At 44.2% G+C, this 17,958-nt stretch overlaps 1 protein-coding gene across 1 annotated transcript in view; it reads left to right on the top strand.

Moving 5' to 3' along the window:
- CC2D1A (coiled-coil and C2 domain containing 1A) overlaps positions 1–17,958 on the top strand; it is a 3,016,164-nt gene that overhangs the window by 1,089,609 nt on the left and 1,908,597 nt on the right. The window contains exon 14 of the mRNA XM_044057686.1: positions 13,007–13,142. Coding sequence (XP_043913621.1) covers positions 13,007–13,142 — 136 coding nt within the window. The remainder of the gene's footprint in view (positions 1–13,006; positions 13,143–17,958) is intronic.

Raw genomic sequence — 17,958 nt, 5'->3', positions numbered from 1 at the left:
GTCATCCCTTCTTGGGATTTTACTCTTTTTCTGTACTAGGTTCCTCCTATTGTATAGCTTGTTTATGGCAGGAGTCCACCAGACTGGTTTCCTTTATTTGGAGGAGTGAGTCTTGGTTTTGCTTGGGATAGCACGATCCATGCATTCTTGTGTGTGCCTGTAGAATGCATTCGTAAAGGATTTTGCAGCTTTGACAACATTATCCTTTAGCATGAGGGCTTTGAAACTTTCCATCTTGGTCTTAAGTAACATGAAGTTTGCTTTTAAAAAGTTTTTCACGGTGGTTTCCTTGTCCGGGGGGTGGAATGTGGATATCCAAAGTGATTTGTTTATGGTCAGATCTAATCAGCGAGGGGTTGACCTCCGGTGTGGAGCACCGATCACCCATGTTGGTGATGATCAGGTCCAATATATTGTCACCTCTGGTGGGAGTGTTGACCAGTTGATCCAGAGCATTTGAGTTTATAAATTCTAGGAAATGTTGGGCAAGGGAGTTAGTACTTGAGTAGTTCACCCAGTTAATGTTTGGGTAATAAAAATCACCCAATATTAGGGTGTTTGGTAGGACCTTTATATTTCCCATTGTTTCCAGAAATGCTGAATGGGGGTCTTGGGACATGGTGGGTGATCTGTAGTAAGCTGCAGTTTGAATTGCAGTTTTGCCCGTTGTTAGTTGCATGTGGATGATCTCTGAAGCATCGTGCTGTGCCACTAACCTGGAGGTGTGGGTATCCTTGATGAATATGGATACGCCCCCGCCTTTTGTATTTCGGTCTGGGTTCTGTGGCCGAAATGTATGGTAGGAGTTGTAGCCTGGTAGTGCTGGGGTGCTCTCTGGAGCCTTAAACTAGGTTTTCTGTTACTGCACATATATCGATTTTCTCCATACTGAGGAGTGCCTTGAGTACGTGCATGATGAGGTTTAGACTTCTGGCATTGAGTAGCATTACTCTCAGTTTTTTGTTACTTGTGCTATTTATGTTGGTGGGTTTGTCTTTTGAGCCTTGACTCAAAAAGGCACTATGGGGTTGGCAAGAGCCTTGGCCAGTATTCGAAAGCCTAAGGGTGACAGGTGCAAGCCGTCTCTAGCGAAGCTGCGTGGCTTGTCGAGCATGTCATCCCAGGCGGACAGACACTGGATCCCCTTTGAATGACACCACAAACTTATCCAATTGTTGAAATTGATAATGTTTTCTTTATACAGGGGTATCATTCTTGGCGAGGGCAGAATGCTACTCAGGGTCAGGATCATACCGGCTTGGGCTACAAGAGCAGAGAACCGCTTCCATGTCTCTCTTCATGTAGTCCAGGGAGGTACAGCTCACGTCATTCACACCAACATGGATAATGACAGAGTCGTATTTCTACTTGTTTTGGAGTGACTTGAGTGCTTGTTTTATGTGGCGGATCCTGGCACCCGACAGGCAGCTAACAGTAACCATCTCCTTATTCAGCCTAGTGAGTGGGACGTCAGTGTGCCTGACTATAGAGTCACCTATTACTAGTATGTTGGGTATGTTATTGTGCCTTAAGGGCTGTGATTGCATGGCACACTGGTTTTGTGAAGTATGTTTCATGATTTGTGTTGGGGGGTGGAGGTTGCGTGGATGTCTGCTTTGGAGGTCTCGGTTGCTTTTGCAAATTTTTATTTAGAGCCTCTGAGTATGTTTTTCAGTATTTGTGTGTTTTTTGCCGGTGCTGGTTTAATGGGTCTATGTAAGACTGGTGATGTGATGCAAGTATTTCCCTTCTCTTCTTGACTGTGTGATCCAGCCTTGGGTTGAGAGAGCTTAGTCTCCAGTATGGCTGTATAATTGCATCTGTCACATGTATTAGTGTTTGGTGGTAGGAGGAGAGGGTTGTCTCTGTACATGAGGCAGTTGTAACATTGCCTCAAAATGCCAGATTCACCAGTTGGACTGGAGAGTACGCCTGAAACTGCCCTTTGGACATGCCTGGATAGGTACAATGAACTGTTTTACTAAATAGCTGGTAAGGTTGAATTAGAGCCTTGTCCTTCTGTACAGTATAGGAGGGTCTACTGCTAGGGTTTATAAGTGCTTGCTATGAGTTTTCAGCAAGTGCCTGGCTGAGAAATGAATGGCTTGAGTGTTTAAGTGGAAAGTTTGTCTAGTTCCAAGGGGAAAATTGAAGAGGAGACTTTGTGGAGCCAGGAATAGTTATACCCTAGCTAACCGGTGCTGACTGCTGTGCAAAACCGTGCAAATGCAGTTTTTACAGCAGGGAAATGAAAGAGAGAGAAATTAGCCCAAAATGGCCCACAAACTACTAACTTCCAGGCTGGAACCACTCCTCCAGGGACAGATAGGCTGGTCAAAGCTCCCCTCTCTCACAGGTGAACAGAGAAACTTCCTTCTGTCCAAGTAAGGTATGGGCAAACAAAGAGATTTGTAACACAGCCCAGAAGTCAGCACTTAACCTGAAAACTGGACTGTACTAGCTTAGAAAGGCGGGAAACAAGTATATATTTTTTTCAGAAAATAAAGCAGATACAATCAAAAAAAGCACTTAAAATGCACAGAAAAGTATACGTATTGTTATATATCTCAATTCAGAGTTGTAGTCAATGCCCCTAGTAATAAAGTAGGAAGAAACACAAATATAGTAAAAGCAGATTGCTTATTCTGTACTTTTTCTTTATATTTATCTGTGCATCTTCTAAGTTTTTTCTGCCTGTGCTATTTTCAGTGTATTATTTGCGATAGTGCATGATAGATCCTGATCCGTTGTAATACTGTGCATTGCTTTTATCACATCAGTCTGAGTATTTTCGTTGATCTCTTCCCTCTTTTATAATCTTCTAACAGCGACACTTCTTGTCTTAATTCCTGTATAGTTTTCTCTATTCGATAATTCCATGATGATATTCGATTTTTCCCCTTTCTTTCCTTCACTACCCTGTGTTCTTGTAGTAGAACTTTATCAGTTATTAATGTACCTACACAATAATGTATCCTGATTACTTCTGTTATATCACCTAGATCTCTACGGAGAGTCCTAATTACTGTGTTCATTTGTTTTATCGAACTTATAACTTTTTGGGTTTAATTGACCTTCTGCAGTCTATTTCTTTCAGTGATCCATCTCTATTAAATCAAGCAACTCGTCTTGTAGATCATTTTCTTCTAAAATGAGGGCACATTTTTGTTCGCCATTTCCTGTGGGCATTCTATAGAAATTTCCAGAGCTTTTTCATGTGCCATGTTCTCTTCAGTTTCACCCTGTGTCATTTGTTGCTCTTTCATATGGGAACTCACTGTCCTATCACTCCACGATATTAACTGTGTCAGAGTTGCCACAGTTTCCTGTTTTTTTTCCCTTGCTGTGTAGCTCCAGCTGAACCTTTGTACTAATTTCCTGTGGGAGGCTCCAAAATATTTTCATATGTTAAGTAATTAGATGCTTCCTGCTCCACTGGTTTCTCTTTAATTTGGGTGTCCATTGCTCCATTGGGTGTTGTTATCAGAGTTAAATTTTCTACGGTAAATTTGTTGGTAATCCATAACCTTAGTGTGTATATGTTCTTCATGTTTCACTGTTGCAGTCATTACATTTGGGTAATCTGCTGGCAGGTTGCCCTCAGTCGGCCTGAATAACAAAGTCTTGGGTCCTGCGTCGGTTGCTGTCTCTTCTTCCATGACGTCAGGTCATCAGGGTTATAAAACATGCAGCCGACACCATTTTATTCAGTTTTTCTTGCCCCAGATGTCAGGTGCCCCCCCAAATGGGGAGCAAAATTATATATAAACAAACAGCAATATATATGTAAATGCACTTGTAGCAACATAAACTTTACCTTCATCTAAAAGCAAATACACCACAAAGGCTTTCGAATATAGTGAAGGAAAGAGAAGTTATAGAAAAGGGGGATGGCGGGTGGATAACCTGGACTGCAACAGTGAATACACTCGAACATCTACATTTATGGTAAGTGTACACAACTGTACTATGTTCTTTGTGTTTCACTGTTGCAGTCATTACATTTGGGTAGAATCCCAAAGCTATGAATGGGAGGATGTAACTAAATAGCACCCTACCCGAGGGGTGGCAAGACCTTGCCCATCGACTTCCATTGTCACTTCTCCTTTTCTGATCCACATGTCATATCTGGTGAATGTGTATAAGAATGTTTCCTACATAATCCTCCTATTGGAGCAGATGACCTGGATGTCATCAATTCTGATAATTTCTTTGACCCTGTTGATTCCAACCACATGAGATCTGAGTAGTTCTTGAAGCAAGAAGGTTGGCATTAAGGCTCCAGGCTAGGTGTTGACTCTGAAGTTTTTGGAGCCTTGTCTGCTTCTGTGGGCTCGTCAGCTCCACACAGACCTCTGCCTCCAATACTGACTGGGCTGTGTCCTGGTTTCTGGACCTGGCAGGTCCTTGTGACGTGCTTCTGCATTTGAGGCTTTTGAAGACATCCTTTCCAACTTGAAAGAGGGGGTGACTTGTACTTTCTTGGATACACTTCAAACCCCTGCATTTTCAGGGGGTTGGTACTTAATCATCTATCCGTGGGACATTTTGCACTGACCAGCATGAAGCTAAATTAGGTACGAAGTTTCCCTACCACTTCTGATACTTCCTCATCTTTCCTCCCCTATGGAGGAGCATAGGCAGCACACATGTAAAAAGAGGCATTGGGTTTTCCCCTGGAGTCCATCACAGAAGATATTGAGCTTGAGGAAGAAGCAGGGTCCCCAGGATCTCCCCTGAAAGGTATCTTCTATGGAGAACTCAAAATTACTTGGGCTGAGTGGAGATTGGTCCAATAATGCCCCTTCCCTGGAGAAGAATGTTTATTGGAAGACTCATCTACACCTTGGGTGGTGCCTCCAGTGGACAGTTTAGTTGATTTAGTGTTCTAGTAGGCTTGAAAGGAAGTGGGTGTAGTAAAACGAGTTCCTTCCAAGCTTGATAAAATGTTAGTCTCTCCACAGGACCAGCACACTTTGGAATAAGAGACCTGCAGATGATATTATTGTGGTGGTGCTTGTCACTAAAAAGGAGCTCCCTGAGGAGCATGCTTCTGTCTTTCACTGGAGTAGACCGTCTAGGGCTATAGAGATATTTGTGAAATGTGTGCATGCTTCGTTGACCTTTACTCTGTGAGTACTGAACTACATGGCTGACTTGACCGGACTGCGTATGGATTTGACAAAGGAAGTATAAAAAAATAGGATAAATTAGAGGCAAATCACCACGATGAAAAAAGAAAGTTGTTTATTGTTGAACAAACTGGAAAAACGATGAGCGCTTTCGCGTTAACAAACCACGCTTCTTCAGATCTACTATATACAATTCAATCGGATCTTTTATACCAAAACCAATTCAATTAATTGAATCAATTAATTACAAAATCAAGTAATTAAACAATTCAGCAGCTCATTATTGATAAATTGTAACACAAAGACAACATCACAAAAAACACATCCATAACTTAGCTTAGAGATGGTATTCTAAAGCTGATAAACCTGCATCAACTAAGCTATACAGTCATTCAATTTATAGCTGTAAAAGACTGCAAATTTGGAGCCATTGTCAAGTCACCGTCTGATACCCAGTCCCTGTAACAAGAACTTACATTCGTGTATACCTGATGTGTTAAAATGGACTTGCACTAAATGCCAGACAGTGTAATACAGTAGCATTTGGTAAATCATCCCTCATCCCAGTGTACAATGTAAACAATACCACACTCCAAAATAAGAATGCTCGTAGAGACATCGGAAATCGGGCAGATAATCCCTTCTCCTTTGGTCATCATGTAAGTCCTACTTAGCACAACTGATCACCAAGGGGATAGCTTTCAAATCAAAGTAGATCATTGTTTGTTTATAATGATTATTTACATTCCCCTATTGGGATGTATTTTAATAAACCTATCAAAAAACTAAAAAGATCCCAACTAAGAAGGTCACAGGTTTAAAGATTCTAAACCACCAGAAAAGACTGGAAGCACTGTCCCTTCTGACATTCTGTTATAGACATGGTGGCATCTCTCTTCCCTTCCTGGGTCCTAGAGGGACCCAGTGGTCCAGGATCTTGTGTTTCTCCACAAATCAGATTGTTGCACAAGTATCAGGGAAGGGATTTAAATCTTCACCAGTAGATAAAGCAAACTGGAGGGACAGGTTCATTACCCAGTACCTCCTCCACCCTCGTAATAGAATCTCACTGCACATTAAGCTCATGTACCAATACACTTGCCCAACACTTTCTGGAATTCATTAATTCCAATGCCCTAGGCCAGCTCATTCTTACCCCCACTAGAGGTAGCAACGTCCTTGACCTGGTCATTGCTAACATGGGCGACCGTTGCTCTGTATCAATAGTCATCTCCTCCCTGGTTAGATCATACCACAAACTAATCACCTTGGAAATCCACCCCCCCCCCCCCCGAGGTAACCACTTTGAAAAATCTCTCCAAAGCTAACTTTCGGCTCCTAAAAACAGAGGTGGTTAACTTCATGGCACCCATGCAATTGGAGAACAGTTGCATGACCGAATCATACACCAGTGCACTGTATGAACATGTACACAAATGCATGGATCTCGCCATACCCAATAAAACCAAGACGCTCATCTCAATAAAAAAAAGAAAGCCAATCTGGTGGTCCCCTACCCTAAACAAACTCTACAACAGAAGGAGGAAACTGATGCAGAATAAGGTGAAGTCCCAAGACTGGAAAAACTCCCATATCAGCCTCAACAAAAAGTTGAGATCCCTCATCAACTCCTCTAAAGCTAGGTCTGAAAACAGGATTGCAGCAGATAGTAAAGACAATCACATGGCCTTCTATAGTTATCTAAAGAATCTCCATGGCACTACCCAGATTTGCTGTGAGCTACTGCACAGTGGTACCTCTTATACCAAGCCAACAGATATTGCCAGTATACTGCCCAGCAGATTCAGTGCTAACTTTACCCCCCCAAAGGACCAATCACAATACCAGTAGATTACCAGGCACCCAGTATTACTGCTGCACAGGTTAAAACAGCACTGTCCAAGGCCAAGAATGCAGCTTCTCTGGGACCTGAGAATATCCTTTGCTGTGTTCTACATGAACTACAGAGTAAACTGGCACCTCATCTGTGTGTCCTGTCCAATCATAGCCTCACCTCAGGCTTTGTCCCTATAGAATGGTGCACTGCTACCAGTCATCCCTCTCCACAAGGGAGGAGCGACTACAGACCCCGGGAACTATCTCCCCATTAGCCTGACAAGTCTGATATGCAAAGCTATGGAACACATTTTCATGGACCTAATAAACAAGGATATAGGGACTCTCCAAACTCTGGATCCTACACAGTTTGGTTTTGTGAAGGGTAGATCATGCCTGCTCAATTTGATTGACTTCTTTTAGTCAGTCACCAGAGCTGTGGATGAAGGCAAGGTGGTTCATACAGCCTACCTTGATTTGGCCAAGGTCTTTGATACCATCCCCCACTCAGGAATCATTAAAAAAAACTCACTAAGCTAGGCATCAACCCCTATATCACTAGGTGGGTGTCAAACTGGCTTACAGATAGAACCCCCAGTGTGAAAGTAGCTGACTCCAAGTCAGACTGTCGACCAGTCACGAGTGGAGTCCCACAGGGTTTCGTCCTGGATCCTCTCCTGTTTGCTATCTACTTCTCTCATGTCCATGCCAACATGAAGGGACTCTGGCTGACAAAGTTCGCAGGCGATTGCAAGTTGGGAGCTATTATTAACTCCCCAAGTGATGTTGACATCCTACAGAAAGGTGCCAATTAAACTAACAACTGGTGTCAAAACCATGGCCTTAAGCTCAATGCCAAAAAAATGTGTCGTCACCTCCCTTGGGAAAAACCCGGTTCCCTTGAATTACCATATCGATGGTAGCTCACTAAACACAGAAGGCATTATAAGAGATCTAGGAACACAGGTTGACAGCATCCTCTCTTTTGACCACCACATTGCCACTGTGGTCAGAAAGTCCTATGTGGCACATGTCATTACTAAGGAGTTTTGCATCCGGGAAGAAAGAGGTCATTGTCTCCCTCTACTCTTCCCTCATTAGGCCAGTCATCAAGTACAATGCCTCATTTGGCATGTACCTCACTCGACACCTGCAACAACTGGAGAGGCCGCAAAAGTACCTCACAAAGAGGATCCTAGGCCTTAAACACTTGTCCTATATGGACAGACTAAAAAAAACTCCAACTGTTCTGTCTCATATCGCTTACTTAGAGGCGATCTCTGCTTGACTTACAAAGCCATGTCTGACCCAGCTCTGTTGGAAATGCTACATCTAAAGAAATGTCAATCCCTCAACATCACATGCTCCAGAGACCTCAACCTCATTACCACAATCAGCAGAACATGCTGGAAGGACAGGTTCATAACCCAGAGACTGCCCATGCTATGGAATAGACTTCCCATACATGTCAAGCAGAGCCCCTCACTGGCCCTCTTCAAGACAAATCTTGATGAGTGGATGGGGTATAGAAAATTCACCCTGGGGATCATTCCAGTCGCTCTACTTGACAGAAACACTAGGAACTAACGTAGGGTGCCACGATGCCAGGATAATCCTATGGGCTAGGCTTGTAAAGGCTCCAGGGCCGTTAGCCTTGTACACACCTATGAACCTAATCTTCCCTCAGGCGGGAACTGGAAAATTGGATAGTTATTCACAAACTCACATCTGGCTTGAGTATCCTGGCCCTCCCTGAGGGATGAGGCTCAGTCTGGAGTTGAGTACTGGCAAGGCATAAATGATCACAAGACTCTGTTGTTTTGTACTTCCTGAATTATGTTCTCCCCTCAGATTTCACAAAGGTCTTCAGTTCTGCCAGATTTGGATACTGCTCAAAGACTGTTTGCATGGAGTAAGTGTAGATGCAGCTAGGTAGGACATACTAGTCGATGCTGATGCTCATAGCAGCATCATTGCACTCGCTGCCTTACTGTACTTGCCCCACTAACCCTCTCACCTCAGAATTTCACATCTAATGTGCTAATTGATACATATATTTCTACCACTTTTTCTGACTTTGTAAATGTCTTGCAGTCATTTGGTACACATATATATATATATATATATATATATATATAAAAGCTATAATACTTGGATTGTGAAACCTGTGGGTTGCAGTTAATGCTTGTTAGTCTGCCAGACTCAGTTCAGGCAGCTGTGCATTAGTATATGTAATAGTTATAACCTTGTTCTCTGCTCTGCTGACTTTGCATATGTACTCACTGTATTATGTTTCATGACATTTATGTTACTAAGCAACTCTGCATCAGTCTGCAATAGGCCAGTCTTCATCAGGGCTGTACTTCAGTAGTAAAACACATGTTGGTATCCTCTAGAATGTATACTTCATTCACAGAAGACAGTGCTGTAGTCAGATGAGCACTTTGTTAAAATCTGTGCTCCACCCATAGTGAGTGGTGCCCAACCTCAGGTATGGTTCATTCACAACTGAATGCCCCACCCACACATGGTCATGCCCAGCTCAAGTGAGTATCTTTATCCATGATGGGCAAGTTTAGACAGAAATTTACATCACTGAGGGCAGTGAGAAAGTGTGCTGGGTCAGCAGGTGCACTGGATATCAACCAAATAGTCCTCATACTATGAGGGCAAGTAAACTTAGGGAAATAAGTCTTAGAACCCTAATTTACTGGAAGTCAGAAAGACCACAGTAAATCTAATGATGTGCATCTATGTTGTTTAGCAAAGGTGGCTAACGCAACACAAGGGATATGTAATGAAATGTAAGATAGCCTATTAAAAGACAAAAAAAGAGGAAATTTTAGTTCGCTAGGCCTCTGAGGTGAACCTTTATTGTGAACTACAGGTAAGTGAGGGGCTTTTCAGACAGCAAAATGGAAACAAGCCTAGACAAAGAACTGATATAAGGTTAGGAAATTCTTGGCATAGGATTCCCCTTCTTGGAAGACCACATGCACTTGAGTCTTTTTCTGTCATCAGGATTTGTCATTTATACCCCTGAACATCTCTGTGGTAGGAGAGTCATATGGGGATTGGTCTAGTTATAGTAGGGGAGTCAGGTGGAGATGGGATTAGTTACTGTAATGTCTCTAGGAGAGTTGAGTGGGGATGGGGCTAGTTACTGTAATGTCTCTAGAAGGAGAGTCAGATGGGGGATCGGGCTAGTTACCTTACTGTCGCTAGTAGGAGAGTCAGGTGGGGATGGGGCTAGTTACTGTAATGTCTCTAGAAGGAGAGCCGGGTGGGGATTGGGATAGTTACGTTAATGACTCTAGTAGGAGAGTCAGGTGGGGATGGGGCCAGTTACTATAACCTCTCTAGAAGGAGAGTCTGATGGGGATGGGGCTAGTTACCTTAATTACTCTATAAGGAGAGTCAGGTGGGATGGGGCTAGTTACTGTAATGTCTCTAGAAGGAGAGTCAGGTGGGGATGGGGCCAGTTACTATAACGTCTCTAGAAGGAGAGTCGGGTGGGGATGGGGCTAGTTACCTTAATGACTCTAGAAGGGGAGTCAGGTGGGATGGGGCTAGTTACTATAATGTCTCTAGAAGGAGAGTCTGGTGGGGATGGGGCTAGTTACTGTAATGTCTCTAGTAGAAATCAAGTGGGGATGGGAATAGTTACGTTAATGTCTCTAGTAGGAGAGTCTGGTGGGGATGGGGCTGGTTACTGTAATGTCTCTAGAAGGAGAGTCGGGTGGTGATGGGGCTAGTTACTGTAATGTCTCTAGAAGGAGAGTCAGGTGGAGATGGGGCTAGTTACTGTAATGTCTCTAGAAGGAGAGTCATGTGGGGATGGGGCTAGTTACTATAACGTCTTAAGAAGGAGAGTCAGGTAGGGATGGGGCTAGTTACTATAACGTCTCTAGAAGGAGAGTCAGGTGGGGATGGGGCTAGTTACTGTAATGTCTGTAGTAGAAGTCAGGTGGGAATGAGACTAGTTACGTTAATGTCTCTAGTGGGAGAGTCTGGTGGGGATGGGGCTAGTTACTGTAATGTCTCTAGAAGGAGAGTCGGATGGTGATGGGTCTAGTTACTGTAATGTCTCTAGAAGGAGAGTCGGGTTGCGATGGGGCTAGTTACTGTAATGTCTCTAGAAGGAGAGTTGGATGGGGATGGAGCTATTGACGGTAATGTCTCTAGAAGGAAAGTTGGGTGGGGATTGGGCTAGTTACGTTAATTACCCTAGTAGGAGAGTCGGGAGGAGATGGGGCTAGTTACCTTTATGGCCTTAGTAGGAGAGTCGGGTGGGGATGGGACTGGTTACCTTATTGTCTCTAGTAGGAGAGTCCGGTGAGGATGGGGCTAGTTACTGTAATGTCTCTAGAAGGAGAGTCAGGTGGGGATGGGGCTAGTTACATTAATAACTCTAGGAGAGTCAGGTGGGGATGGGGCTAGTTACTGTAATGTCTCTAGTAAGAGATTCCAGAGGGGATGGGGCTAGTTACTTTAATGACTTTAGTGCAGCTCTGCAGAACGCAAGTAGTCCATGTTTGTAGTTTAGGGCAAATGATTTTGAACCTTGTTTCCTGCAGCACATCTGCATGATATCTCATGTTCAGGAAGGAAACGGGAGCACCAGAAATGAGTGCCAGATGGTTTCCTAGCCCTCCCTGACTTGTAAGGGACTGAGGTAGGATCTGGTGCATGGCTACGTCTCTGACTTTTATAGGTTCATAGGATGATACTAGGTTATTGGCCTGGAGGCCTTATAAGCCTAGCCAATAATTTTGTCCATATTCCCACATAATCAGCAGTTGTTTCCCCTATCTAGCAGAGGGACACAGTTGGGATCCCAGTGGTGTATTTTTTGTTTTCTATCCAGTCGTCCAGGTTCCTCTTAATGAGGGGCTAATGAGGTACTCTGGTTGACATGTAGACTGAGTCTGTTCCACAGATGGGGGAGTCTTTGGAACGCAAATCTATCCCACCAACAAGTTCTATTAATGTCACAGACCAGGTTGAGGCCTTGTGTGCAGGTTGCACAAGTGGAGTTTGACTTATGGATATACAACAACTCTATCAAGGCTGGGTCTGAGATGACCTTGTATGCCAGACACAGGTCACCTCTGAGCATTCTGTACGAGACTGAGTAGATGGACAGGGCTGTTAGCCTATCTGTACTGGATAGGTGTTTGAAACCCTGGATTTTTCTGGTCAGGAGCCTCTGTGATCTGTCCATCTGCAGTATGTGCTTGGCAAGATACATACTGAAGGGGGCATTTTATTGTATTTGAATGTGTTTTACTTGGGGGCAGGCAGATACATGGGCTGTTGCATCCCCACCCATGGAAATACACCAGCCTGAGCTCTAGGAGCTCAATGACTGCAGCTTCCACACCTTTATGCCTCAGACAGATGATCCCTGCCTGCAAATGAAGCAGGTTATGACTTCTGGGAGCAGAGAGCTGCCTTCTGCTGGTGCTTTTCAGAGCCTTGTCCACTTAGAGGCTCCGGGGTTAGAGTGGTGGTGCTGCTTATGTGAAATAAGGCAAATATAATTTCAGAGCTGTTAAACTTGTAGAGAATCATGAAGATTGCCTCTGTACCATGCTCTACATCATTATTTATGCCTGTGAGTTGAGTGAAGCACACCATTTGTAGTAACTTTTGGTTTAAACAACTGTTCCTTCATACTGCATGAAAACCAATTGAAGTCTTTGCTTTTTTGAGCAGCATTTATTAAAAGTGTGATACTAGCTTATCAGATGCATTTGTGATCATAACAATTTTTCTGATTGATTCTATGAATCCTTTGCCATTTTGCTGTTTTTATTGAACTATCTCCTGTAAGTATGAACTAAGAAGTATACATGGTCTCTTATCCTTAGTGCGTGCTAGAAGAGGGTCTAGGAGCTTCCTACAACTTGTTTTTACATTTTATTCAAGAATGTAAACACATACACAGTGTTGTTTTGAACACTTGAGATACAGTTTATATATTTAACGTCGCATATGTTTATGCATATTGCTAATTTTTTTTTAATACATTGTAGGTAGCAGCACATCCTGTTCCACAGAGAGCAGCTCCAGCCATGCAGGTGAAATCTGCTGCTCCTCAGACTGCAAGGACCGCTGCTTCAAATACTGCTGCTGCTCCTGCCAAACAGGTGCCAAAAAGCAACACAAGGGGTACGTAAGGAGATGCCATAAACAGTCACTCCTCAGATCAGTGATTCACAGCTCTCATCTGCAAGACTGTTTCCTTAACACATGTATCACAAGCTGTGGCATTTGTCAGTGCCCCAGCTTGTAATTCTGTACTGTCATCTCCTAGACTAATGAAGGCATGTGTTCCTTGTATATCACTCCCTGCCGGCTGCACACACTAGTACATGCCACAGCTTGTAATTCTGTACTGCCATCTCCTACACTAATGAAGGCATGTGTTCCTTGTGTGTCACTACCTGCCAGCTGCACAAACTAGTACATGCCACAGCTTGTAATTTTGTACTGCCATCTCCTGCACTAATGAAGGTATGTGTTCCTTGTGTATCACTCCCTGCCAGCTGCACACACTAGTACATGCCACAGCTTGTAATTCTGTCCTGCCATCTCCTAGACTAATGAAGGCATGTGTTCCTTGTGTATCACTCACTGCCGGCTGCACACACTAGTACATGGCTCAGCTTGTAATTCTGTCCTGTCATCTCCTACACTAATGAAGGCATGTTTTTTTGTGCATCACTCCCTGCCAGCTGCACACACTAGTACATGCCACAGCTTGTAATTCTGTACTGCCATCTCCTACACCAATGAAGGCATGTGTTCCTTGTGTATCACTCCCTGCCAGCTGTACACACTAGTACATGCCACAGCTTGTAATTCTGTACTGCCATCTCCTAGATTAATGAAGGCATGTGTTCCTTGTATATCACTCCCTGCCGGCTGCACACACTAGTACATGCCCCAGCTTGAAATTCTGTCCTGTCATCTCCTACACTAATGAAGGCACGTGTTGCTTGTGTAACTGTCCCTGCCAGCTGCACACACTAATAAATGCCACAGCTTGTAATTCTGTACTTTCATCTCCTACACTAATGAAGGCATGTGTTCCTTGTGTATGGTCGTCTTGATAGCTGCACACACTGGTACATACCCACAGCTTGTAATTCTGTCCTGTCATCTCCTACACTAATGAAGGCATGTTTTTTTTGTGTATCACTCCCTGCCAGCTGCACACACTAGTACATGCCACAGCTTGTAACTCTGTACTGCCATCTCCTACACTAATGAAGGCATGTGTTCCTTGTGTATCACTCCCTGCCAGCTGTACACACTGGTACATGCCACAGCTTGTAATTCTGTACTGCCATCTCCTAGACTAATGAAGGCATGCGTTCCTTGTGTATCACTCCCTGCAAGTTGCACATACTAGTACATGAATTCTTTCCTGTCATCTCCTACACTAATGATGGCATGCGATCCTTGTGTATCACCCCCTACCAGCTGCACACACTAGTACATGCCCCAGCTTGTAATTCTGTCCTGTCATCTCTTACACTAATGAAGGCATGTGTTCCCTGTGTATCGCTCCCTGCCAGCTGCTCACATTTGTACATGCCACAGCTTATAATTCTGTTTTGTCATCTCCTAAACTAATGAAGGTGTGTGTTCCTTGTGTATCACTCCCTGCCAGCTGCACACTCTGGTACATGCCACAACTTGTAATTCTGTACTGTCGTCTCCTAGACTAATCAAAGAATGTTTTCCTTCTGTATCTGTCCCTGCCAGCTGCACACACTGGAACAAGCCACTGCTTGTAGTTCTGTACTGTCATCTCCTACACTAATGAAGGCACGTGTTCCTTGTGTATCTCTCCCTGCCAGCTGCACACACTGGTACATGTCACAGCTTGTAATTCTGTCCTGTCATCTCCTAGACTAATGAAGGCATGTGTTCCTTGTGTATCACTCCCTGCCAGCTGCACACACTAGTACATGCCACAGCTTGTAATTCTGTACTTTCATCTCCTACACTAATGAAGGCATGTGTTCCTTGTGTATGGTCTTCTTGCTAGCTGCACACACTGGTACATCCCCACAGCTTGTAATTCTGTACTATCTACTACACTAATGAAGGCATGCGTTCCTTGTGTGTCACTCGCTCCCAGCTGTGCACAGTGGTACCTGCCAAAGCTTGTAATTCTGTACTGCCATCTCCTAGACTAATGAAGGCATGTGTTCCTTTTCTATATGCCCCTGCCAGCTGCACACATTAGTAAATGCCACAGCTTGCAATTCTTTACTGTCATCTCCTACACTAATGAAGGCATTTTTTGTGTATCACTCTCTGCCAGCTGCACACACTAGTACATGCCACAGCTTGTAATTCTGTACTGCCATCTCCTAGACTAATGAAGGCATGTGTTTCTTGTGTATCACTCCCTGCCAGCTGCACACATTGGTACATGCTACAGCTTGTAATTCTGTCCTGTCATCTCCTACACTAATGAAGGCATGTGTTCCTTGTGCATCACTCCCTGCCAGCTGTACACACTGGTACATGCCACAGCTTGTATTTCTGTCCTATCATCTCCTACACTAATGAAGGCATGTGTTCCTTGTGTATCACTCCTCCAGCTGCACGCACTACTGCATGCCACAGCTTGTAATTCTGTACTGCCATCTCCTACACCAATGAAGGCATGTGTTCCTCGTGTATCACTCCCTGCCAGCTGTACACACTAGTACATGCCACAGCTTGTAATTCTGTACTGCCATCTCCTAGATTAATGAAGGCATGTGTTCCTTGTATATCACTCCCTGCCGGCTGCACACACTAGTACATGCCCCAGCTTGTAATTCTGTCCCGTCATCTCCTACACTAATGAAGGCACATGTTGCTTGTGTAACTGTCCCTGCCAGCTGCACACACTAATAAATGCCACAGCTTGTAATTCTGTACTTTCATCTCCTACACTAATGAAGGCATGTGTTCCTTGTGTATGGTCGTCTTGATAGCTGCACACACTGGTACATACCCACAGCTTGTAACTCTGTACTGCCATCTCCTACACTTATGAAGGCATGTGTTCCTTGTGTATCACTCCCTGCCAGCTGTACACACTAGTACATGCCACAGCTTGTAATTCTGTACTGCCATCTCCTAGACTAATGAAGGCATGCGTTCCTTGTGTATCACTCCCTGCAAGTTGCACATACTAGTACATGAATTCTGTCCTGTCATCTCCTACACTAATGATGGCATGCGATCCTTGTGTATCACCCCCTGCCAGCTGCACACACTAGTACATGCCACAGTTTGTAATTCTGTACTGTCATCTCCTACACTAATGAAGGCATGTGTTCCTTGTGTATGTCTCCCTGCCAGCTGCACACACTGGTACATGCCCCAGCTTGTAATTCTGTCCTGTCATCTCTTACACTAATGAAGGCATGTGTTCCCTGTGTATCACTCCCTGCCAGCTGCTCACATTTGTACATGCCACAGCTTATAATTCTGTTTTGTCATCTCCTAAACTAATGAAGGTGTGTGTTCCTTGTGTATCACTCCCTGCCAGCTGCACACTCTGGTACATGCCACAACTTGTAATTCTGTACTGTCGTCTCCTAGACTAATCAAAGAATGTTTTCCTTCTGTATCTGTCCCTGCCAGCTGCACACACTGGAACAAGCCACTGCTTGTAGTTCTGTACTGTCATCTCCTACACTATGAAGGCATGTGTTCCTTGTGTATCTCTCCCTGCCAGCTGCACACACTGGTACATGTCACAGCTTGTAATTCTGTCCTGTCATCTCCTAGACTAATGAAGGCATGTGTTCCTTGTGTATCACTCCCTGCCAGCTGCACACACTAGTACATGCCACAGCTTGTAATTCTGTACTTTCATCTCCTACACTAATGAAGGCATGTGTTCCTTGTGTATGGTCTTCTTGCTAGCTGCACACACTGGTACCTCCCCACAGCTTGTAATTCTGTACTATCTACTACACTAATGAAGGCATGCGTTCCTTGTGTGTCACTCGCTCCCAGCTGTGCACAGTGGTACCTGCCAAAGCTTGTAATTCTGTACTGCCATCTCCTAGACTAATGAAGGCATGTGTTCCTTTTCTATATGCCCCTGCCAGCTGCACACATTAGTAAATGCCACAGCTTGCAATTCTTTACTGTCATCTCCTACACTAATGAAGGCATTTTTTGTGTATCACTCCCTGACAGCTGCACACACTAGTACATGCCACAGCTTGTAATTCTGTACTGCCATCTCCTAGACTAATGAAGGCATGTGTTTTTTGTGTATCACTCCCTGCCAGCTGCACACATTGGTACATGCCACAGCTTGTAATTCTGTCCTGTCATCTCCTACACTAATGAAGGCATGTGTTCCTTGTGCATCACTCCCTGCCAGCTGTACACACTGGTACATGCCACAGCTTGTATTTCTGTCCTATCATCTCCTACACTAATGAAGGCATGTGTTCCTTGTGTATCACTCCTCCAGCTGCACGCACTACTGCATGCCACAGCTTGTAATTCTGTGCTATCATCTCCTACACTAATGAAGGCATGTGTTACTTGTGTATCACTCGCTGCCAGCTGTACACAGTGGCTCATGCCACAGCTTGTAATTCTGTACTGCCATCTCCTAGACTAATGAAGGCATGTGTTCCTTGTGTATCACTCGCTGCCAGCTGCACACACTGGTACATGTCACAGCTTGTAATTCTGTACTGCCATCTCCTAGACTAATGAAGGCATGTGTTCCTTGTGTAAACTGTCCCTGCCAGCTGCACACACTAGTACATGCCACAGCTTGTAATTCTGTACATGTTAAGTTGTCAATCTCGCCTTCATTCTTGCTGGATGGGGTTCGGAGCCGATCCTCGGCTCCGACTCGGCACTAGCTTTAGCTCGAGAACTCCTTTTACCAGCTCGAGGCAACCCTATATCCCATGATGCAAGGCGGAACTACCTCAGATCTCAT

This window comes from Protopterus annectens, chromosome 15.part0 (genome assembly GCF_019279795.1).
Source record: "Protopterus annectens isolate FY-2018-M chromosome 15.part0, PAN1.0, whole genome shotgun sequence".
NCBI classification, from domain to species: domain Eukaryota; kingdom Metazoa; phylum Chordata; order Ceratodontiformes; family Protopteridae; genus Protopterus; species Protopterus annectens.
Note: the sequence above shows the minus strand (reverse complement) of the source record. Positions and strands in the feature narration are given on the sequence as shown.